Below are 21,792 nucleotides of genomic sequence, written 5' to 3'. Positions count from 1 at the left end.
CGCTATACACTGACATTAACTTCTATGCGTACCAGACATGTTTGCATTTACAAGCAAGTCTACCATGAAAGGTAAAAAGGCAGAGATTTCACATATTGCCCCTGGACAGGACCTAGCTAGAGATAACAGGAACTCACAACTACTGCGGGAGTACCAAAGTCCTCTTCAATTCAGCTTTAAATATACCTGAGGCGCACACTTTTTTGTGTACTATTACTATGCAATTTCAAATGTCCGCTTTATTTAATTTTATATTAGGTCAAGAACTTCCACTAAAAAAGCCCCAAAAACAAAGATATGAGTTTGTGCGAGTTGAAATATCCTTAGCATCTGGCATACCCGAGGCATGTTCTTAACCCAGTTCAAACTGTTTTGGATTGCAGGCAGGAGTAGCCTGCCCATCACATCCTTGTATAGAACAGGTACCGGATCCACAGTGCACAGCCAAAGTCAGTATCGGCAGTGCAGCGAGAGAGATCCTCGAGGGATCGGCCAACATTTCGAAGGCCAGAACTTAAGCATAATGATGAAGATTTATGGCAGGATCTTGAAGAAAGGTAGTTTCCCCTTGAGGAAACAGAGAACTCTCAAATGTCCTAATAATGCTCAAATTCTCTGCTAAATAGCAAAATAGTGTCTTCTTAAGAAAAACAAAACCACCCATCACTAGCGCACACAACCTGCAAATGACTTTAGACACCTATACCAGCAGTGTTTTTATCCAGCTTTCAAGTCTCAAAACTGTTCTTGTAAGTCACCTACAGCATCCATTACTGAAATGCTGCAGCAGTTTTGAATAGGCATATAAGAACAGGTAAAAGATAAAATAGAAAAATCAACAGCAGAGAACTCACTATCTGACTTCCAGCACCCAAGCCGAGCAATATACAAGTTCCTACTTTTCCCTCTGAGATCCTGGCATAGGTAAACAATTTGAAAGTACATTAAAATCAAAACTTCATGAATTGAGAACTGATAAGCAGATAAAAGATATTTTGGAAACAATTCTTTCAGAGAAGTTCCTTTACCATTATCATATAACTTGTGGGAACCTCAGCAAAGCACCCACTTGAAAGCATGCATTGGTTGTTAGTACCTACGCTCCATTAATAGCTGTTGCAAGACAAAAATCAAACCTAGAGCAAGCTTAAATGCAACTTGACCACTCACCCTAGTGAAAGCATCTCCACGTAGAGTTAAGACACTGTAGCAGGTTAGGCTGAACAAAAACCTTAAATAAGCTCTTCCTCTATTTCATGGTTACATTATAAATGCAGACAGTACTTGTACTTCTGCTCTCGGGATACTCTCACAAGTACAAATTTCACCTATTTTGTATAGAAACTTTCCAACGGCTTCTGTTTACCAACTGTATATAGACAAATATATTCTCATGCTAATAGGTGGGAAAAAAAGTCTTTACAGGAAATGCATTAAATGTGTTAAAAGAAAGAAAAACAAATCATGTTCTCACTACGGCCACACATAAAACATCTTACCTTAATATTTTTGAACTCCTTTTTCCAGGGGTAAAGAAAGAGATTAATTCCAACTGTCTCGAGCATCTTGAATGCATTATGGAGAGAATGTAAACTTGAGGATTTCACAGATCTCAGTGAGTTTTCAGCCATGTCGTAAAATTTTATCAACCGGAATCTATAAAAGGGATCAATTTTGGGAAGGCAAAGTAAGGCGGCCGCTGCCACTCGCAAATACTCATCATTAATAGGACGCTGCTTGTTGTCAGAGGCATTCAGTTTGCATTCATGGAACTGTACATACTTCCTAAATAAATCGTCTTTATATTTTGTATCCATTGAAATCAGTTTTTATCTCGCACTTGGGCAGCTACCTCGTCTCTTTCATGGTCATTCGGCAGTAGGTTGATTATCTGGCATTAAGAATCTTCAGTAATGGCAACGCTTCTGGAATAAAAATTGAAAACAAAGACAAGTCATCACAGTTGCATAAATCCCAGATGTCCACAGCATCTATCTGCTTCACAGGATTCTATAAAATGGTTCACAGAGCAGCAGCTCCCAGAACAGCCTCTTTAGGTTTCTGAAAAAGGGCAAGAGTCTACAGAAATGCTGTTGTCCTGCTTTTCACTGTCATCCTCTACTCCTCTTCCAGTTATCCGCCTAAAACAGCACAACAAACCTACATCGAGCAAGGCGGGGGGAGTTTGATATAATAAAGCTGGTGTAGTCTCAAGCCCAGACTGAGGGTTCCTTGGCTTAGTGAACCAAGGCAAAAGTAACTCACGGCAAAAAACTGAAAGAAGCATGAGTTTTTAGGGTCTCTTCTCTGCGTTTTATTTTGCCATTTCAGTTCAAATAACTTACACAAACATTATTTAAATCAGTCACTGTTTGGTTTTTTGGTTTTTTTGTTTGTTTGTTTGTTTTGGTTTTTTGGGGCTTTTTTGCCGTGCACAGTGACATAAAGATTAAAAAAATCCCACAAAAGTTTCATTTTGCTCAATTTGGGAAAACATCTACTTTTTTTTTTCTTCCCCTCCAGCAGCACAGGACTGCCCATAGACTAAGCAGATTAATTAACTTTGCCTTCCTATTTCTAACATTTTCTAGGCTTTTGACTGCCACTCACATTCCACCTGCTGGCACACCCAGGCCATCACTGTGCTGGGAGAGCTCTGCAGCCATCCTACAAAGAACAGACTCCCCTGAATGCCGCAAAGTACAGCCAAAGTTTCAGCTGAATGCTGGCAGCTGCAAAGAAGATTGTAATCTTTTCAGCAAAAAGTGACACCTGCCATTTTTAGCTGCTTTATTAGACCAGAGCAAAATCATTCTGTTTTTACATCATGTGCATTTTTGTTTGCAGGGATAGTTGCTTTTATGTATATACTGATCTACATTTTCACCTCACTGAGGTCACATAGTACACAGAAAAAGCTGGTGACAAAAGAAGCTTCCCAATGCTACTTTACCAAAACCAAGGTAATTAACAGGCCAACGGGCTGCATCCTGACTGCCTGAGGAACTTATGATCAAAAAGCAGACCACAGGCTTTGTTTTTTAAATGAAAATGCAATCTAGCCCTTACGGACTTCCCAACCGTGCACCAAAGGGAGGGGAGGCGGGGGAAATCAATGCACTGTTTCGGTTATCGTCAGTCTGAAACAGCACTTTAGAAAAGATTTTCCACCCAATATTAATTGCAGCTGCTAGAATACTGATCAATGCCCCCACACACTCCTGTTAAAATGAAAACCACTGTTAAGAGCAAAATTAACTGAATGAAAGGAGCCATAACACAAAATACATGGGGTGGGGGGAACCCACAAACCAACAACCAAGAGGCCAGGAAAATAAATAAACATAAAAATCAACAGCCTAGCAGTTAATATTACTTGATGAAAGGCTGCACTTAATGACAACCCCGTGTGGGAAAAGTTAACTAGCAGTTCAATTTCTGCTCAAAGGCACATTGCTCTCGGTCTTTCCACAGTCAGAAATTGCACTGATGTCAAGAGACAAGCTGTGAATCACAGGCAATGTGGAGTTCTAAATTAACATCCGAGCATAAGGGACAGGAGTAAACCCTTCTCTCTCCCCAGATCTTTCCTCCTTAAGTTGTGCAAGATGAAGTCTGTGGACAAAGACAACAGAATGTCTGTTCCTTAGCAAAAAGAGCTCCATGAGAGAATTTCAGAGAAAGATCTTTGTCTGGCACATCAGTAATACACGCCCAGGACAAGGAATGATCCTGTGCTGACAAGGAGCTGGATTAAGTATTACAGATCTTCCACCTCCACGGTTAATAACTACTAAACAAAAGCTCTTGGTTACATGTACAAGACATCAGGATTAGGAAAGTCCCCAAATTAAAGTCCTTCATCAAGGCCCTACGGACTGTGACACTCAAAGCCACCGCCGGCTCCGATTTCGACTTGTGGTTTGTACACAAGCCAGAGTTTACAGAGCTGAAAGGCAAAAGACGACAAACCAAGCATGCCAGCAAGCCGCCGCAGAGCTGCTCCTCCACACGCAGAGCTTCCAGAAGCAAAACATCCCCATCCCAGGCAGCCCACCCAGCGCCAGGCAGGCTCCGAACAGCCAACAACCATGGTTACAAGCCTCGACAAAAACCTCAATATGTGAGCAGGCACAGATAAATATAGTTTTAAGAAACACACTGCCTGGCAGAACAGATAAGGTAACAAGGCAGTTTTGCTGCAAATTATTGACCGAAAACCTCAAGATTTCATGGAGATGTGTGAACAGTAAGTTCTGATCCGAGTCTAGTTTCTGCTGGTGAGATAAGAAAACATTTCTATCCATCTCCTGGGTCAAAACCTCAGCTGAGGGAACCGGCCCCTCTGCCGGGCAGGGCACCGTCACACCTTCACAGCAACAGGAGAGAAACACAGGACAGGTACAGCCTTCTCCTAACCTGTGCGCTAAGGGGACCAGAAACGCCAGGTTTTCACCAAACATTTGACAAGAAAACTAACCCGAATACAAAGGCTGTTTAATGGCACAAGAGCACGCCGCATTGCTGAGGGATATCGGACCGTAAAACACGGGGGGAGGAGGGAACACCACACGCATTAACGCCCGCTGGAGCCGCGTCGCTCCCCGGCTCTCATGGAGGCACTTGTTGCAGAGACGCCCAGCCCGGCCGGGAGGGCGGGACGGGGCCGGCCGGGCCGAGGAGCCGCGGACGCGGCCCCGGACACCGCCTGCGCCTCCCCGGCCTGAGCGGCACTCGCTGACGGCCGAGCCCCGGGCCGGCTCCCTCCAGCCCCCCACCGGTAACGGGGCGCAGCGCCCGCCGCCGCCCGCCCCGAACCCGCCGCCCCCGCCAGCCGGCGCTGCGCCCAGGGCCCGCGGCCCGGGCGGGCGGAGTCCCCCCCTCGCCCCGCGGGCCGGGCCCGTCCCTCACCGCTCGGCGCCGGGCCGCGCCTGCCGCCCGGGACCCGCCGCCGCTCAGCCGGAAGCGCCCGGTGACCCGGATGCGCAGCGCGGACCCCTCGGCCCCTCAGACGCACCCGCGACGCCCCGGTAGAGGCCACCCCCCGAGGGGCTGCCCGCTGGCTAGCGGCGGGGCACGCCCGCCCTCACGGCTCGGCCTCCCGGCACCGGCCCGGGGGCTGCCGGCGGCCAGCGGGAGGGGGCGGCTGACAGCGGCGCCCCGGAAGTGGATGGCGGGGGAGGGCGGGGCACCGCCTCCTGCCGCTGGGAGCGCTTCCGCCGCCTGACGTCAGCGGGGCGGGCGGCGAGGGGGCGGGGCGACGTCCTCCGGGCCCGCCCGGCGCGGGGGGCCGCGGGCTGAGGGGCCTCCTCCGGGCAGGGGACCCCCGGGGCTGAGGGAGAGGCGGTGGCCGATGGGGCCGGCGGGGAAGGGGCGCCGGCCACGACCGGCAGGGTCGGCCGGGGGTGAGGGCGGCCAGGGCGGGCAGCGCCCGGGGCCCGCCTCGGCCCTCGCCCCTACGCTGGGCTGCTGTTGAAATCACCGGTTCCCCGGGCGCGGTGCAGCGGCGCTGCCCGCTCTCCCTCCCCCGCCCCGCTGCCCCCAGCCGCGGCGCGGGCCCCGCCGCCGCCGCCACGCACCGGCGCCCCGGGGGCGGGGTAGCGCCGAGCCACGCCCCCAGAGTGCCACGCCCATTGAGCGTGGTCACGCCCATGTGGGCGGTGCCTCCTCGCAGGGGCGGAGCTGCGCCTGCGCACGGGCCACGCCTGGGTTGGCTGGCGGGGCGGGGCGCGGCGGCGGGAAGATGGCGGTGGCCGGCGGCGGCGGTTCCTCCCGCTCCCCGGAGCGGCGGCAGGACCCGCTGTCCCGCTTCACCTGCCCCGTCTGCCTGGAGGTGTACGAGAGCCCGGTGCGAGTGCCCTGCGGACACGTGTGAGCGGGGGCCCGAGGCGGCGGCGGGTTTGGGGCCCTGTCGGCGGGAGGGGAGCGGAGCTGGAACGGGGCGCGCAGGCGCCTTCCTCGGCTGGGGGCTGTGAGGCCTTGGGAGGGAGCCGCGGCTCGGTTGCCCCGGCCCTCCCCTTTCGCTCCCTCTGGAGCGGGGCGGGCCGGGAGGGGCAAGGGGCTGGAGCCCGGCGGGGGCTGGAGCCCGGCGGGGGGAGAGGGGGTGAAGCTGCGCTGCCTGAGGACAAGGGGGCTCCGCGGGCAGCCCCGCTCCTCAGCAGCGTCTTATGGGTGGCCTGGGGCTTCCCTGAAATGAAAAAAAAAAACCAAAATACCCCAAAAAAAACCCGAAAAAAAAACCATCAGGGGAAAACGCTAATATTCTTTCATTTTCGATTACTTTCTCTCCTGAAAGATGTGGAAACCGAGAGAGCAGAGCACTGCCCAAAGGTTAATGACACTGAGTATAATGAGCTGGAATCCTTCCTTCATGCACAACTGTCAACAGGCTGCTGTTTTATTAGCTATCATTTCTTGAGACTCCGTTATCACTTAGGGCAGAAGACGTGGATATTTATGCTGCATGTCCAGGAGGGCTGTTCTCACCACCTACTGTTTTTCTCCCCCCCTAGCTTTTGCACTCTGTGCCTGCAGGAATGTCTTAAGCCGAAAAAGCCAGTCTGTGGTGTCTGCCGCAGCACCCTGTCGCCTGGTAGCAGAGCTCTGGACTTGGAAAAGCAAATTGAAATGACAGAAACCACTTGCAATGGCTGCAATAAAAAAGTATGAAAGTATTTGGAATTTAAGTGCATGAGGTGTGCCTGCTTGGCCATACTGCTTAGAGGGAAGTAAAGTGCTTGCTCCAGCTTTCTGCAGAATCAGATCAAAACATTTGTTCTGATAAGTACTAAAAGATATTTTATATAGGCAGCATCCAAACATTGGCGCTCTTTCCACAGTTTTTTGTTGTCACCTCTTCAGGAAGTGAATTTCAAATGAAAGATACTGACTTTAAAATTATAGTAAAATACTACTTCTGCAGCTGCTTCTGTGAGCATGTCTGTGGAAGGAATGTTGTAATGAAATAGTGGATGTGAGTTTTAGATAGTGATCTCTTTGGCTCTTAAACAGAAATTTATTTGCTTTGTTTGAAATAGTTGAGTCAAAGTTGTCTTACATAGGTGGCGTATTCCATAGACTTATTGTTTGTTAGCGTCCTGCATGTTGAATACCTGTATGGCATCCTTCCTGTCATTTCCTTTCCCCTTGTAAAGTTGGGCTTCTTAGTGTTAATTGAATGTATAAGAAAATACCTCAACAGATGGCAAAACAACAAGAAAAGGATAATTAGACACACTAAGGTGAGGGTAACAGTTCAGTTAGTTTCGCTTCTTATTTCTGGGTAGTGTCTTCATTCCAGCTGATAGAAAACTGTAGTGCCTTGAATTACAGATTGCCTTACTGTAAATTTGAATTTTCATTAATGGGACCAAACAACTAGCAATCAGTCTACACCAAGACCTGTACTAAAAGCCAAATTATTTTCCATACACTGTGTCTTCTCAGTGCCCAGGTAAACTGGCTTTATACGAAGCATTTTTTTTTTATACTAGAGTATAGGTTAAGAAAAATGAGCTATCCTGAACAGTGTTGTACTTGTAAAATATTACAGGCAGCAAAGTTACAGGTTAACTAATCTATAATCGCAAAGCTTTCTGCCTCGCCAGCTGAAGTGTTTTGATTTTCCTGCTTTAACACTATCTGCAGAAAGCCACTTTGTTTTACTTCTGCTTAGAAGCGTAGAAGTAACTGCAACTAGTTTAAATTAACCTTGCTATGCAATTGTTGCCTGCACAGATGTATCTCTCAAAGATGCGTAGCCATGCAGCTTCTTGTTCAAAGTACCAGAATTATATAATGGAAGGTGTGAAAGCTGTAACTAAAGAACCACTTCACAACACCAGGTAACGAGCTCTTCTCTGGAAATACTTGTCTTTTTTGTCACAAAAACAGGGCTGTTACTGGTTAATTGTTATAAAATCTCAATTTTGATTCTTCTGAGAAGAAGAATAATCTTCTAAAAAGAAGAATCTTTTAAAAAATTTAACTGCATTATGGGTTTTCATGCAAATGGTAGAACTTTGGAGTAAAAGCAGACTTTACCTCTTTGCTCCGTTTGGGTATTAATTGTTTTAATCCTTTCGTGTTGTTAAAAACTAAGCCTTAATCCTGCATCTGACTGCACAGGCAAGCTATTCTGCTTTGTACATAGTCTGTGCACTAGACATCTTAAAGATCAGGTTACTCAGTAGAAGTACCTATTTTTTTAAATAAAAACTTTATCCTTCTGTCTCATGGTTGTAGTAACTTAAAATGAAGGGAAGTCAGAATTGATTGCAGTGCACCCATCTGCATTGTAGCATACTGGGTGGTACCTTGTGCATTCAAAAAAACAAAAAAAAGCAATATGGTAAATGGCATTCGTAACATTTGTAGAAGAGCTCCCATTCTCTGTTAATATGGATGATATTAAGAGTTCCTTAAGCTATTGTGGGGAATTAAAAAGCTGACTCTTAAAATTAGCTTGTCTTAATGGCATAGAATAAGACTATTGCTTTAAATTATTTGTATTCTTAAGAGCTGGTAAGACAACTTTTGAGTATTGAATCCTAAGGCTTTTAGGTTTAACTTTCTTACAGTGATACATAACCTCTTTTTCTCCCCCCAACCAGGAACTTCCCAAATCGCTTTACCTTTCCTTGCCCATATTGCAGCGAGAAAAACTTTGATCAAGAAGGACTAGTTGAACACTGCAAAACATTGCACAGCATGGATGCAAAACAAGTGGTAATAAAAAGTCTTGGTGCAGGAATTGCAATGAAGTCTAGTCTTAAATCCCTTTGAAACAATGAATTAGAGACTTACTCTTGAAGTTAAGTACATATTTATAATTACTCCTGTTAAAGTCAAATGTGGGTATGCTGTTCATGCATTTAACTTTTACGTGATTTTGATGTTGGTTTTCGATACATTCTCTGGAGGTGACTAGCCTTTATTCCTGTTGCAGCTGGGTCACGTCCTCCTTTCATATTTGAAAAATGGCAGACATTCAAAGTTAATTCAGCACAGTAACAAACATAAAATTGATAAGATAGAGTTTCAAAAAGATGTCAGGCATTTAATTTTCCCCTCCGCTGTTTTCAGCGCGAAGATATTATAAACCATTGGAAAAAATGCTTGCAAAAAGTAGTGTATCATTCTAGTAATCTTTATCTGCTGATACCCCCTCTCATAAAAAAGGAATTGCAAAACATGGAACTGAATTTGAAACTTTTATTTTTCTGGGAAGTTTGGCTGAAATCTTCTAAAGCAAACAGCTGTAGTCAGTTCTGATTTTCAGAAAGCAGAGGGAAGAGTAAGCCATTCTAGTTCAGAGGTCTAAGACCCGAACTGAAATTATTTGGGGTTGTCTGAGGCTTTTGTATTAAATGTCCCAGCAAACTAATTGACATCACTTTGCATATAGAATAGTGATTGTCACATACCTTGAACTTCAATCTTCCATGTTGTCTCTGTCCTGCCCTTCCTACTGTAGATGTTAAAGCACTTAACCATTGGGGCTTAATTGGTTTTTTGGGTTTTTTCTTGAAGGTTTGCCCAATTTGTGCCTCAATGCCGTGGGGAGATCCAAATTACAGGAGTGCTAACTTCATGGAGCACCTTCAAAGACGACATCGCTTTTCGTATGATACTTTTGTGGTATGTGTTTTCTTACCCTTGGAATACAACCCGATGACTCTTAAACCCCAGCTTTTTTACTTAGCCGCTAATGTGAAATCTCATCCGTGCAGATGGTATCATGAGAGAAATTGGATTATTGGCAAGTCAAAGGAAGAGGCAGCTTTTTTCTGTTCTTATTTGCTGTTGTATTAACCAGCGTGGCTGTTGCAGTAAAAGAATTTCTGTACCCTTTGTTCATAGGATTACGATGCTGATGAAGATGATATGATGGCACAGGTTTTGATGCGTTCTTTGCGGGATAAATGAACCAACTAGAAGATTAACTGTAAAACCAAGCTTCCATGAGGGGGAAATGCCCAGCATCCTCGCACTTCTCCCTGTACATCCCAAGATGAACTCAGGCATCCAGAAATACGGAAGACTTTTTAATCCCTATCTCAGTTTCAAATCCTGGTTTGATATTTCTGTAACACTGTCTTTTGTTAACATGGTCTATGCCATTCAACCCTGCCAGCCTAATTTTCTTACTTGCTTCCTGCAAAGCTTAATTGTAGGTCCACATGGAGGAGACAAATCTGTTTTCCTTTACCTATGCCTAGTTCTTGGTTTCTTTTGCAGGTGTGTTCATCTGACTGTCTAAAACCAAAGCCATTCCAAATGGAATGGCCTGAACTAGTTAATAAATATCTCTTCCCAGTCTCATTTACATATCTTAAATGATAGTACGAGAGGTGTATTTGTAGCTCTGTTTTCCTTTAGTGAGACCTCTAGGTGCTAACTGTAATCGTCAGACCAGCTCTCATTTAAAGTGACCTATGATGCCTGTGATTTCGTAATGTTTCCCAGTGTTTAAATTCTTATATGCAGCCTCTCAACTATATGGAAAACACGTCTTCAGCATGAGTCTTCAAACTACAAACTTTCTTAGCAAGTCTTTGCACCTGTGTAAGCAACTGGTTCAAAATATTTTAGTTCTATGCATGATTATTTCTTTCTTCCATACTTTGACCATAATTTCTAGCCTGGAGAATAAACTTCAATGGTGGTCTTAGTTAAAAATGATGCATTTTAACTATCTTAGCAAATATTAATCATATTTGCTGGCTGTATGATTAAATTGGTGTTTTTGAAACTGGTTTTCTAGTGACTTTAAGCCTTATGCTGATAGGGGAATTCAGAAGTTTTTTTTCAATACCGCTGCTTTCTATTTGAACTAAAATGTTCATATATATTCCTAGTTTTTCCATCTCTCAAGGCAAGCTGGTAGCAAAACTTACCAATCATTCATAGCACTACCTTTCTGCTTTGCAGATTTTGACAGGTATTTTGAATTCCTGTTCTTCATTTAAATGTTGCTCAAGTAGCTGAAGCTGTACTTAGATTGTTTTCCATATAATATTATATGTAGAGTATGCAGGTATAGCCTTCAAAGAAAAAGTGAAATATAACCCAGAAAGCGGGATGACAATTCCAGTACATGGTAAATGGATATTGTATAGTCAAGTCTACACTTTTACTATAGAGATTCCTTTTTAGTTTAACGTTTTCATTAACTGCACAGTCAAGATGCTGAGATCTAATGATCTAAGACACCTGACCAGAACTTGTAAATCACAGTAGTGTTGAGATGTCTAGTCTAATTGAAGCATGTTTAATTGGAGCAGTGGACCTGCACCACCACAGAATTGAGTACTAATTAATTTATTTGACGAGTCAACTTGATATCATCGCGCTCTGCAGACTGCAGCATAGCCTTACCCTTAAAACAATGAAACGCACCCCAGCTAAAACCTCTCGATTAAATTTTGTGTCCTGCCAGACCTCTAATATTTCAGTTGAACTTGGTTTTGGTACGTTTTCCCCAGCTTGGGATGGGCTATTACAGACTCGGCCGTAAGTATCTGCTTTGGTGACTGGAAGCTCAGTCTTGGGAGGCGGGGGGGAATCCCATGGTACTGTGGAAAAAGTACTGTGTTTGGGGTTGGTTATTTTTAATGCTTGATCTGCAAAGAGATTACAGTGTATTAGTGGTTGGATGGGGATTTCTGGGATCTGGCTAGAATGCAGTTTGGTGATACCCACTGACCAGAATCTAGACTTCTGCTACTATTCTAAGTGCACTTCCATGTGATTCTGATAAAATGTTTAAGGAGCAGTTAGAAGCTTCCGATCAATTACTTTGTCATGTTTTTGACTTTTGAAGACAAGTTACAAATAAAAGTCATTTAATTTATAAAATCCTATCTTCGTGTCAACTCTTGTCACTTCCTCCTCGTGCTCCATACATTTCATTTCAGCACCTCCCTAAATACACTTCTTGCCGGCCGTGTAATGCTGCAGGGAGCACAGTAGACGTCAAGAAATGCGGAGACTTCAACTTTTGGCTTCCATTAAATATTTTGTACTGATTAGTTGCAACATTATCTATAATCTTTCAAACAGTGGACCATGCAGGTTTTGAAAAATAGTTGAATACTCCTGCAAGCCGTAGAAACAAACGCCCCTAGAGCTTCTTGTTAAATCGGGAAAGTGTGACTGTCCAGCAGGGCTTTTCTGTGAAATCTTCACAGCTCCCATTGCTTGAACTCCTCTGGCTGTCAAGGTTGCGATGTTAACATCCGTCTGTTGTCCTCAGTTTAGGTAGCTCCAGATGAGGAGGTGATGGCTGGCTTGCAGCAGTGACCCGTCGGGAATTGCTCGTGCTGAGTGATTGCACCCTGTCCGTGCAGACGCGTTCCTTGACTATACAACTCGGGTTTGATTCCCATCAATTTATTACTTGGGAATTATTTCACAGAAGGTACAGACCAAAATATTGACTGGAAAATGCAGGCTAGTTCTACTTGAACTTTGATTATATTAGCGTATGAGTAAGAAGCAATGTCCTGGCACCTGCTAGCTTGATAAGAGCAGAATTCACAGCATGGCTTTCTGTGCTGTGAACCGCTCCGAGATAAACCTAGCCATAGGCTTCCCCTTACCCCGGCTGCTGAAGAGCTTTGTGTCTGCGCTGCTGACTTCATCAACTGAAATGCAAACGCGTTTACACACGCTGTGGTATGTCTTAGTATTTGCTGGTTGATTTAAAAGACAGTCTGTTGCGAGGCGCGTGTGTTCTGTGTATAGCTTGATTCATCTCATTTTGTGCAGAAACTCGTGATGAAAAAAAAAAAGCCTTGTTATGGAACAAGCTAGTCCGGGCTTCGAAATCCAGTGGAGCGTTACTGCAGAAGAGTGAAGTACTCTGCCAGAGCTGCTCTCACCTCGTCAGCAGCTGATCTCGTAGCCAGCAAATCCCAAGCGCCCATTGTTAGCGATAATGCAATCGGGCCACCTCGGACCTGTGAAATTCCCGGTGTCTGGCACAGGGAGTCGGCATTAGGATTAGCACAGAGGGAGAGGGCCAGAATGGGAAGAGACAAGCTTTGCAGTTGAGCTATTTTTTTAAATTACTCTGTCTCTGCTCAAAGACTGGCTCTAATAGGTCTGATAAATTGTTGTCAGCATTAATTGCCTAACACAAAGGCATCGCTTCATCTGGAATTACAGCAATAAATCCCTCCCGTCTCCTTACACTGGGGGCATGGGATCTTGTAAAGGGTCCCATCTATAATAAAGCATTAATGGTATATTCTGGGTCCTCATGTCACCTGACTGACAACGGCACAGCAGCTGTGCTTTGAGGCCTTTGCCCAGCTCTGCAGGACGGTCACTGGTCAGACCAGCGTAAGAAGGATTAACCTCTCACGCAATACCAAGGCTGTGTTAAGTCACAGAAAAGCAAACGAGGGATGTGCTCGCAGTCCTAAAGCTTTTCTTTGGTTTAAATATACTAAAAATGACAACGGGGCATTTGCCTGTTTTGGGGGTGGGTTTTCGTTTGTTTTTCTAATGCAGAGCTTCATGTTACAGTTGCATTGGTTCATGCTTTGTTCTTCAAAACCAACTCTTTTTTTATGGGCAAACTACATTATTCTCTAGGTGATACAAACGAGGACTGTTGAAACCACTATGAAAACTTCCTTTTCCTTTCCCCCTTCATCCCCAAAACTCCAGAAAATAGTCAGCGCTTAGTGAAAACAAGCGGTGTTGCTACAGGCGTGGGTCCCTCTTCTGGTTCTTCTCACATTTCTTCTGTCTTTACCCAGTACTCGGACACTGGGCTTTAAAAAAATAATACAGAGGAGGTTTTTGGGAGCTGTTTTAATACGTCCATTAAAGAGGTTCCCTTCCATTACCTGAGCGTAGGGGGAATAAACCCACCCTGGTCCCTGCAGCCGCTGAAGCGGTGGCCGGCACGGCGTGCGCCGACAGCAGAGGGAGGTCTTGTATTTTGGAGAGAACGGGGCTGGTCCCTCCCGGCCCTGTGCTGGTCCCCGGCCCCTCCACCGGGCTCAGGGGCCTGTGGTGGGTTTCATGGAGCTTCTCCGGTCCCGCAGTGAGGGTGCACGCCCCATCCCCACACCTCATGGCCAGAACTTGCCTTCGCCCCGTCACAGTCTCCCTTGGCGGCAGGGGCTTTGCTCCGCAGTAGGATATTTGAGATGCTTCATGGAGCTATGGGGCCAAAGAAGGTAAAAAGAAGAATTTGCAGCAGACTTGCTGCTCTGGAGGTGGTTAGCGTGTGCCTGCAAGCTCCCTGGGCCAGTCCATGTGGGTCTGGGATGGGGCTGGTGGCAGGGCTGCTCTCACCACCCTGGGGCTCAGCAGCTGCCAGAGCCCAGTGCTCTGGTGCAGGGTGGGACAGCTGAGAAACCACTGCCATTTCCAGCCCGTGAATCATTGCAGAGCTTCCTCTCCCCTCCGGTCTCCTGCTCTCTGTCCTGTAGCTTGCTGGTCACGGGCACAGGCAGGTCAGGTCACTCTCTCCCTTGATCTCGATTTTTCCTCTAGCACATGCAAGTTTTTTCCACGCGCAGTGGTCGGAACAGATCTGATTATTAACATTTCAGAAAGAAAAGAGGAGCAGGCTTTGCTTCTTGAAAGAAAACCACCTCGTCGGGTTCCTCGTACAAGTGTCCCCAGCGTAACCACATCCGCGGCAGGTGGAGGAGCGCGGGGGGGCACTGGCGAGGCGCCGGGGGAGGCACCTGCAGCAGCACCCGGGCTGCTGCCCCCTGCACCGCGGGGTGCTGCACCCCTGGACCCCTGCGAGAAAGGGGGTGGACCTGGCCTCTGTGATTTGCATCCCCCAAGGCCTTCGGGGGCACGTTTTCCCCTGAACATCAGGCCGATCCTGAGTTGTGCAGATAAACACCTGCTGGAAGCCATGGGCAATTCTGCAGCAAAGGAGGGACAGATCCAGCTCCAGAGCATGTGGCTGCAGGGGAAGAGTTTGCAAATGCGTCTGGTCTCCGCAGGACTGCGTGTGGCTGGCAGGACAAGCTTCCCAAGCTGTTCTGCCCTGAGGAAAGACTGACAGGGAGCTCAGCCCCCTGCACTGCAGCTGTGCCAGTGGAAAGCTTTGCTCCCCACTTCTGCATTTCATGCGGGTTGTGGCTAAACAGTAACGTGTGGTCAGCGGCGGCTGGCGGAGCGGTGTGTGACGGCTGAGTCACGAGTGGCCCAGCTCCACGGACCCTTTTTCGGGTGGCAGGGCCGGGCGCTGGCCGGGAGCGAGGAGGCATTCCCAGCAGGTCCCGTTCCTCCTCCTCCCGCAGCCGCCCACCGCCAGCAGCTGTCTTGGCCCGGAGCTGAGCGTGGCTCCTGCAGCAGGTGGCTGGACCCATGCCCTGAGCCCTTCCAGCAGGGAAATCCCCACGTGAGCTGGAGGGATGGGGTGAGCTGGAAGCCCGGGTTGGGCTTTTGAACTGCCAGGCTTGGGGGAGCGCTCCGGCTCTGCTCCCCACTGCCCCAGCCGCCGCTGGCAAGGCCTGGGCACCTTCCCGTGGGCACGCATCCCCTGGGGAGCGGAAAGCCAAAGGGAGCGTGTGCCCCACTGGGGCTGTTTGACCCACACTGCCGGGCCCGTGGGGAAGGAGTCAGGGGAAGGCAGGAGGGAAGAAAACCAGACGGCTGCTTGCTAGGGGAGGCTGCGCTGCCTGAAACCTGCCCGGCAGGAGGGAGAAGCATGTCCGGGCAGGTGCTCCTGAGCCCTGGCTCGGGGAGGGGGTCAGTGAGGGCCGTGCTGCATCCATCCTGCTCCTCTGCAAGTCATTGCCTCTTCTCGGAGGATCAATAACCTGCGGTGCAACGCGCTCCCCCCGCCGGGCTGCGTCCCGGCAGTGCTGCGGGGCAGCGGGGCACGGCGGCGGCTTGTCCTAATCTGCGCCGCAGTGGGGCAGGGCCAAGGGCAGCCACGCGTGGGGGGCCCGGGGACCGCTGGGGCGGAGAGGCCGCGGCTCTGTCGCATGGCTCCGTGCCCTGCTTCCCTCGCTCGGCAGCAGCGGCGGCAGCGGCCCCGGGGCCGGCAGCGCGGCCGCCCCGCCGGAGCGGAGCCCCGTGGGCAACCCCCCCCCGGCCCGGCCCACCGACGGCGGCGGGGCCGACACCTGCCGGGCCCCCGCCCCGCCCGGCCCATTGGCTCCGGGCCCCGGGGGCGGCCCCGCACCGCCCTCCCCGCCCCCGCGCCGCCCCCCCGGCCCCGGGCCCATATTAACGAGCGCGGCGGCGCGGCGGCCCCGCAGCGGGCGGCGGCACCGGGGCTGCAAGATGCCGCGCTCCTTCCTGGTGAAGAAGCACTTCTCGGCCAGCAAGAAGCCCAACTACAGCGAGCTGGAGAGCCAGGCCGGTGCGTGGACGGGGCGCGGCGGGACGGGCCCCGCACGTGGGGCGCCCCGCGGGGTGGCGCGGGGGCTCGGTGCGGGATCCCCTGGTCGCCCCACGCGGGAGCGGTGGGTGACTGACTTTGCAGGGGTGTTTGGCTGCAATTCCGTGCATCTCGGGTGGGACGGGGCGCGGGGTCCCCCGTGTCTCGGGATGTGGGGCCGCCCCCTGGTACCCCGGGGTGGGCGGAGGCGCCGGGGGCTCGCCCGCGGGCTGGGCAGGGGCGCGGGGTCTCCTTCGCCCCATCCCTCGCAGCAGAGCCCCCGTGGGGTGGGGGTCTCCTTTGCCCCGGGGTGGGCTGAGGCTCCGGGCCCCCGTGGGATGGGCTGGGGTCCCTTTGCCCCTCCGGCTCCGGGGTGGGGGACGCGGGGCTCCCACGGGACGGCCTGGGGTCGGGTCCCATTGCCGCGGGGATGGGCTGGGTACCCCGCTCTCCCGGGTGCGGAGCCCCCCCGGGGGTGGGTCGGGGCCCCCGTTCCCACGGGGAGCATGGGGGCCCCCGCTGAGCGCTGCCGCCTCCCGCAGTGCTGGCCGCCCCGCTGCTGTACGAGACGTGCCCGCTGCCCGTCATCCCCCCGCCCGAGGTCCTGGGCCCCGGTGCCTACTACCCGCCGCTGGTGTGGGACGCGGGGCTGCTCTCCAGCCTCTTCCCGGGCGGCCCGGGCAGCGAGGCGGCGGGCGGCGCGGCCCCCGCCCTGGACCTGACGGCGCTCTCCAGCGAGGAGGATGAAGGCAAGAGCTCGGGGCCCCCCAGCCCGGCCTCGGCCCCCGCCGCCGCCGAGCGCTTCCGCTGCGCCCAGTGTGCCAAGGCTTACTCCACCTTCGCCGGGCTCTCCAAGCACAAGCAATTGCACTGCGACGCCCAGGCCAGGAAATCCTTCAGCTGCAAGTACTGCGAGAAGGAGTACGTGAGCCTGGGGGCTCTCAAGATGCACATCCGGAGCCACACGCTGCCCTGCGTCTGCAAGATGTGCGGCAAGGCCTTCTCCCGGCCCTGGCTGCTGCAGGGCCACATCCGCACGCACACCGGTAACGCCGGCTCTCGCCCCTCTCCCTCCCTCCCTCCCTTATCGCCTCCCGCTTCCCAGCTCCGCGGCCCTCAGCGAATCGGCGGGCCGGGTGTTATCTGGGAAGATAAGGGCTTCCCAAACCCCCTTGGCACATCTCTCTAAAACATCCTTTAAATATCCTCTTGGCTGGAACCGAGTGCGGGGTCAAGGCTCGGCTTGTAAATCTGTGCCGCTGTGAGGCCACACACTTCGGCTCAATTTCATAAATTGGGGCTACGAGACCGCTGTGGCGCTCCCTCCCTGTGCACCGCCATGCCCGAAGCATCCCTCCCTGCCCGCACCGAGGGCCCCGGGCCAGGCTGCCCAGCCGGGGCAGCAGCCCAGAGCCGGCGGCCCATCACCGTGGCCTCCAACCCGCCACCCTGCCCGGTGGCGACGAGCTGAGCTCAAAGCACGCCCGCTGCCGAGGTGCGGCCCGGCGAGGCCCGCGGGCAGGTGCCGGGACCCCCCGCACCTGTTGGTGCGGGTCCGGGTGCCGCAGCTGCGGCCCCCCCGGCCGCCCCTACAATGCATCCCCCGAGCATCCTTTGTGGGGCTGCGGGGACGGTGTAATTGTTCCTTGGCACTGATTTCACACCCTCTTAACGTACTAAAGATGCTGGCTGAAGGAAGCCGGGAAGACTTAATTGTGCTTTCCAAATTGAGCATACGCATTTGTTTCCTCCAAAAGAGGCTTTCTGGGAGGAATTCGCCCTGGCCAGGCTTTTCAATGCGAGCCGGCGGGAGAAGGGGGAGCGCGGGTCCGGCGGAGGAAATAGCTGTACTGGCCCTGGCGCTGGCGCCTGCCAGCCGCTGCCTGCTATGATCTCATTAACACGTAGTGCTCGGCTTTCCTGCCTCCGCGAACGGGGCGCTTGGCTCCGGCCAGGAGACGAATCTTGTCTTCGTTTGTACGGGCAACCGCCTTGCTGCTTGCAGATGTTCCCAGCGTTAATTTTCCGTGGTTCGTAGGAGAGGTTTTGCTGGGAGTAGGAAATTCCCAAGCCCGCGGCTTTCCCCGGAGCGAATGCTGTACATACCTCGCCCGGCTTTCCCTCCGAACAATAACAGCCAGCACTTCTTTTCACTGTGCTCTTCACAAACTTTGGCTAATGAATGGCTCCTTCTTTGATATTCCCCATGTGTTGATGCACTGGTTAATTGGGAGCGTTTCTCTTTGTCCCATAGGTGAAAAGCCCTTTTCCTGTACACACTGCAACCGGGCCTTTGCTGACCGCTCTAATCTCCGAGCCCACCTGCAGACCCATTCAGATGTAAAGAAGTACCAATGCAAAACCTGCTCCCGGACTTTCTCCCGTATGTCGCTGCTCCACAAGCACGAAGAGACGGGCTGCTCCGGCTCTCGCTGAGGACTCGGCTCCCCCAGGCCTCTCACCACGCAAATACCTATATAATAACTAGTTTCTGTAGGAGTTAGTTTCCTCCATCGCCATCGCAGCGTGCACCGGGCCGGACGCAGCTACTCCGGCCCTGCAGACCCTCACACTCCTCGCTGGGTGCCTCCTGTGCGATGCGAAGGCCTGATCCTGATCCCACCCCGGCCTCTGAGGGGGCAGGATTGGACCCGGGGCACAGCGAGTGGCGAAGCCCGGGGGGCGCAGCCCCTCGGCAGGGGCCCCCGCTTGCCGCAGGCACTCGGCACCTTGCAGGGTCGGACCCGCACCCTGGCCCCACCGCCAGTATCAAACATTGCGACCATGTAGCTTGGGGGGGGGTTGTGTGTGTGTGTGTGTGTTTGTTGTTTTTTTTTTTACCGTAACCACTTGGTAACTTTTAAGAACCAATATTTTTTTAATGAAGGACAAAACGTTCCCCCCCCGCCCCGAGTGTATATACCCCGCCTGTAGAAGGTGTAACTATGCAATAATACAGTATCCCAGTAGTTGTGAAGCAGCTGCTTCTCCCCAGCACAATGACAATTTGCAATGCCTGCGAGATTAACAGTGTCCATAAAAGGCACGGGTAGCCATTTCAAACACCAACCCTGTTTACAGAGCAGCTATGCACTCAAGCACCTGTTAATATGACTCTTAACAACTGCTTTTCAAGAGGACTGTGACTAATAGCAGGCACTTGTCACCGATACAATGGTGGCCTGTCCCAAGGCTGCCCATCGACAGGTGTGTGCCAAAAGCCCTATTTATGGGTATTGACAGGTGCCTCCTGAATGCATCTTTCTTTGGACATTGTTTTCATGGAATCATTACAAAGAGGATGTTTACATTTCAAAGGTACACTGGTATTTATATTTTTGTGCCACAATTTTGTACTGATGAAACTTTTTATATAATTATATACAGTTTATTGATATTCAATAAAATGGTTAATTTATAATAGGGTTTTGTGGGTGCTTAGGGTGAATGTGCGGCAGCGGGTGTGAGTGGGGAGTGCTGTGGCTCTCTGCTGTGCTGCGGGGACCGGGGTGCTGGGCTGGGTGGGGGTGCTGGGCTCGGCTGGGTGCTGGGCTCGGCTCTCCTGGCCTCTGGCTGCAGGTGACCGGCAAGTGGCATTCACGGGAGGGGATCTGCAGAGCAGTTGCCTCTCGGGAGAGGAAAAGGCAGGCTGAGTCAGTTCCTGGCCAAGGGCTGGGGAGGGGGCAGCTGTGCGGTGAGGCAGGCTGGGGGGACCAGGCTGCTGGGGGGGGTCAGGCTGCTGGGGGGACCAGGCTGCTGGGGGGGGGTCAGGCTGCTGGGGGGGTCAGGCTGCTGGGGGTGCAGTGCATCTCCCTGGCTCCGCGTGGGAAAGTGCAAGGGCTTGCCCTGCCCCTCCCAGCCTGCCCGGGTGGGTGCTGGCTTCCCCACGGGGCTACTGGAGCACCCACAGCCCGGCCGCGTCCCCCAGCACTCCCTGGGGAGCGGGTCTGTGCTGCAGCATGGGGGACCGCTGCGCTGGGGCTGCCTCCGGCTCTTGGCAGGCTCCTGAGCCTCCCCGGGGATGGCTAAAGCTCCAGGCACCTCGGTGAGCTGAGCCTCCGGGTGGGTGACCCCATGTGGGTGGTGTGGCAGCAGAGGTGACACATCCTCTTGTCACCGCAGAGCCCTTCAGCGAGTGTGGGTAAGGCTGTCCCCTGCGTGCCCACAGCCGGGAGGGGACCGAGGGGCAGGTGCTCCAGGATACCCCAGGTACCTGCCTCTAGGATTTCCATAATGAAACGGTCCCAATGCCCCAAACCACCTGCCTTGCACCTTCCCAGCCACCTCCGAATCCGGGGTGCTTCAGGGACAAGGCAGCCGCTCTCGCCACCTGCCTCCCCCAGGGGTTGAGATTTTGTCCTTCTTCCTCCCACATTTCCTCAGTCCCATGTCCAGGACATTGCTTTTAACCAGAGAGTAAAAGCACGCAGCCCCCAGCACTCATCCCCGCTCCGGCCGGCCGGCGTCCGGCTCCCCGCGCCTCTCCCAGGGGCGCTTACGGAGCAGGAAGATGTGTGTGGCTGTAAAAGTGAGCAGAGCTGCTGCTCGGTCCTTCTTTAATTAAGAGCTCACCCAGTATAAACTGACTTTCCCAGCCGGGCTGGACTCATTACTTGATTATTAAGCAGGGCAGGAAGTTTTGGGTTTGCTCTTGTGTGCGCTTTTTTCTTCCTTTTCCCAACAGGAAGCGGGGGAGGGGCACTAATTACTTTCAGCTTTCCATCCATAAAATCCTGGAGCCGCAAAAGCAGCTAAATAGTTAAAAAAAGACCAATTTTGAGAACGGACCACCTGCAGGAGCTGGAAAGGAGGGTTGAGGAGTGGGTAAGCAGGGAGCAGAGGCCCGCCGAGCCCTGCTTGCCAGCGAGGCGGCGCAGGCTGTCGCGCCAGCCGGGGTTGGTGTCGGCTTTGCGGCTCTGACATGCGAGAGCCCTCGGTTGCTGCTTAGCGTTAGGGCCCTGCAACGTGCATCCAACTGCACGGCACAGGCTGTGCCTTACCCCCATCCACGCGTGTCATGGCTGTCACCGATTCGGATGGGGACCCTTTCCAGTGTCATTCAGGCTGTTGCTTCGTCCCTGTGCTGGCACCCACTGGGGAACCCTGCCAGCTCCCTCTCAATGGGCTTCGACTAATATTGGTTAGGCAGACGATGAGAGTTGTGAGAAACCTCCTCCTTAGCAATCTTTCCTGCTCTCAGTTGTGTTCCTGGCTTTGTCCAGAGCCTGGCTGGGATGCAAGCCTTTTAGAGAGAAGGTATAAAACGGGTGGAGGACAGCCTAGGCTCCGACTGACAAATCCTGCTGGCATTCAAACACAAATGCAGCCTTAAAACACTGGAAAAAAGAAATGCTGCCTGTTCTGAATCACAAAAGCACAGCCCACTGGCACTTGGGCTGCTGCTGCATCTGCTCCCTTCCCTG

At 51.7% G+C, this 21,792-nt stretch overlaps 3 protein-coding genes across 10 annotated transcripts in view; 2 read left to right on the top strand and 1 right to left on the bottom strand.

Moving 5' to 3' along the window:
- SPATA2 (spermatogenesis associated 2) overlaps positions 1-5,124 on the bottom strand; it is a 49,394-nt gene extending 44,270 nt beyond the window's left edge. For 3 of the 7 annotated variants that reach the window (XM_082325890.1, XM_082325897.1, XM_082325894.1), the window contains exons 1-2: positions 4,912-5,124; positions 1,500-1,925 (exon numbers count right to left, since the gene is read on the bottom strand). In XM_082325890.1, coding sequence (XP_082182016.1) covers positions 1,500-1,817 — 318 coding nt within the window. In that variant the 5' untranslated portion in view covers positions 1,818-1,925; positions 4,912-5,124. Of the gene's footprint in view, positions 1-1,499; positions 1,926-2,610; positions 2,733-4,480; positions 4,712-4,911 lie in introns of those variants that run through there. The other 4 variants (XM_082325895.1, XM_082325891.1, XM_082325893.1 and 1 more) reach the window with 4 other exon arrangements.
- A 570-nt stretch (positions 5,125-5,694) lies between these two features.
- On the top strand, positions 5,695-11,961 carry RNF114 (ring finger protein 114). Of its 2 annotated transcripts, XM_082326154.1 has the most exons (6): positions 5,697-5,871; positions 6,513-6,663; positions 7,738-7,844; positions 8,613-8,727; positions 9,532-9,639; positions 9,862-11,961. In XM_082326154.1, the coding sequence occupies exons 1-6, from the start codon at positions 5,744-5,746 to the stop codon at positions 9,925-9,927; spliced, it is 675 nt and encodes a 224-aa protein (XP_082182280.1). In that variant the 5' UTR covers positions 5,697-5,743; the 3' UTR covers positions 9,928-11,961. The 2 variants fall into 2 exon arrangements, with proteins under 2 accessions (XP_082182281.1, XP_082182280.1); XM_082326155.1 differs by lacking the exon at positions 9,862-11,961 and having other exon boundaries at positions 5,695-5,871; positions 8,613-8,812; positions 9,532-9,602.
- A 4,298-nt stretch (positions 11,962-16,259) lies between these two features.
- Positions 16,260-19,704, top strand: SNAI1 (snail family transcriptional repressor 1). The gene is made up of 3 exons (XM_082326306.1): positions 16,260-16,351; positions 16,912-17,415; positions 18,624-19,704. The coding sequence occupies exons 1-3, from the start codon at positions 16,273-16,275 to the stop codon at positions 18,803-18,805; spliced, it is 765 nt and encodes a 254-aa protein (XP_082182432.1). The 5' UTR covers positions 16,260-16,272; the 3' UTR covers positions 18,806-19,704.
- The last annotated feature ends 2,088 nt before the right edge of the window (positions 19,705-21,792 follow it).

Source organism: Platalea leucorodia (genome assembly GCF_965183815.1).
Source record: "Platalea leucorodia genome assembly, chromosome: 13".
Classification (NCBI taxonomy): Eukaryota; Metazoa; Chordata; class Aves; order Pelecaniformes; family Threskiornithidae; genus Platalea; species Platalea leucorodia.
Note: the sequence above shows the minus strand (reverse complement) of the source record. Positions and strands in the feature narration are given on the sequence as shown.

Coding starts and splice junctions, on each gene's coding strand:
- RNF114 (XM_082326154.1), top strand. CDS start 5,744: ATGGCGGTGGCCGGCGGCGGCGGTTCCTCCCGCTCCCCGGAGCGGCGG. Junction 7,845..8,612: donor GAACCACTTCACAACACCAG/GTAACGAGCTCT, acceptor CCCCCCAACCAG/GAACTTCCCAAATCGCTTTA. Junction 9,640..9,861: donor TTTCGTATGATACTTTTGTG/GTATGTGTTTTC, acceptor CTTTGTTCATAG/GATTACGATGCTGATGAAGA.
- SNAI1 (XM_082326306.1), top strand. CDS start 16,273: ATGCCGCGCTCCTTCCTGGTGAAGAAGCACTTCTCGGCCAGCAAGAAG. Junction 16,352..16,911: donor CGAGCTGGAGAGCCAGGCCG/GTGCGTGGACGG, acceptor CGCCTCCCGCAG/TGCTGGCCGCCCCGCTGCTG. Junction 17,416..18,623: donor CCACATCCGCACGCACACCG/GTAACGCCGGCT, acceptor TTTGTCCCATAG/GTGAAAAGCCCTTTTCCTGT.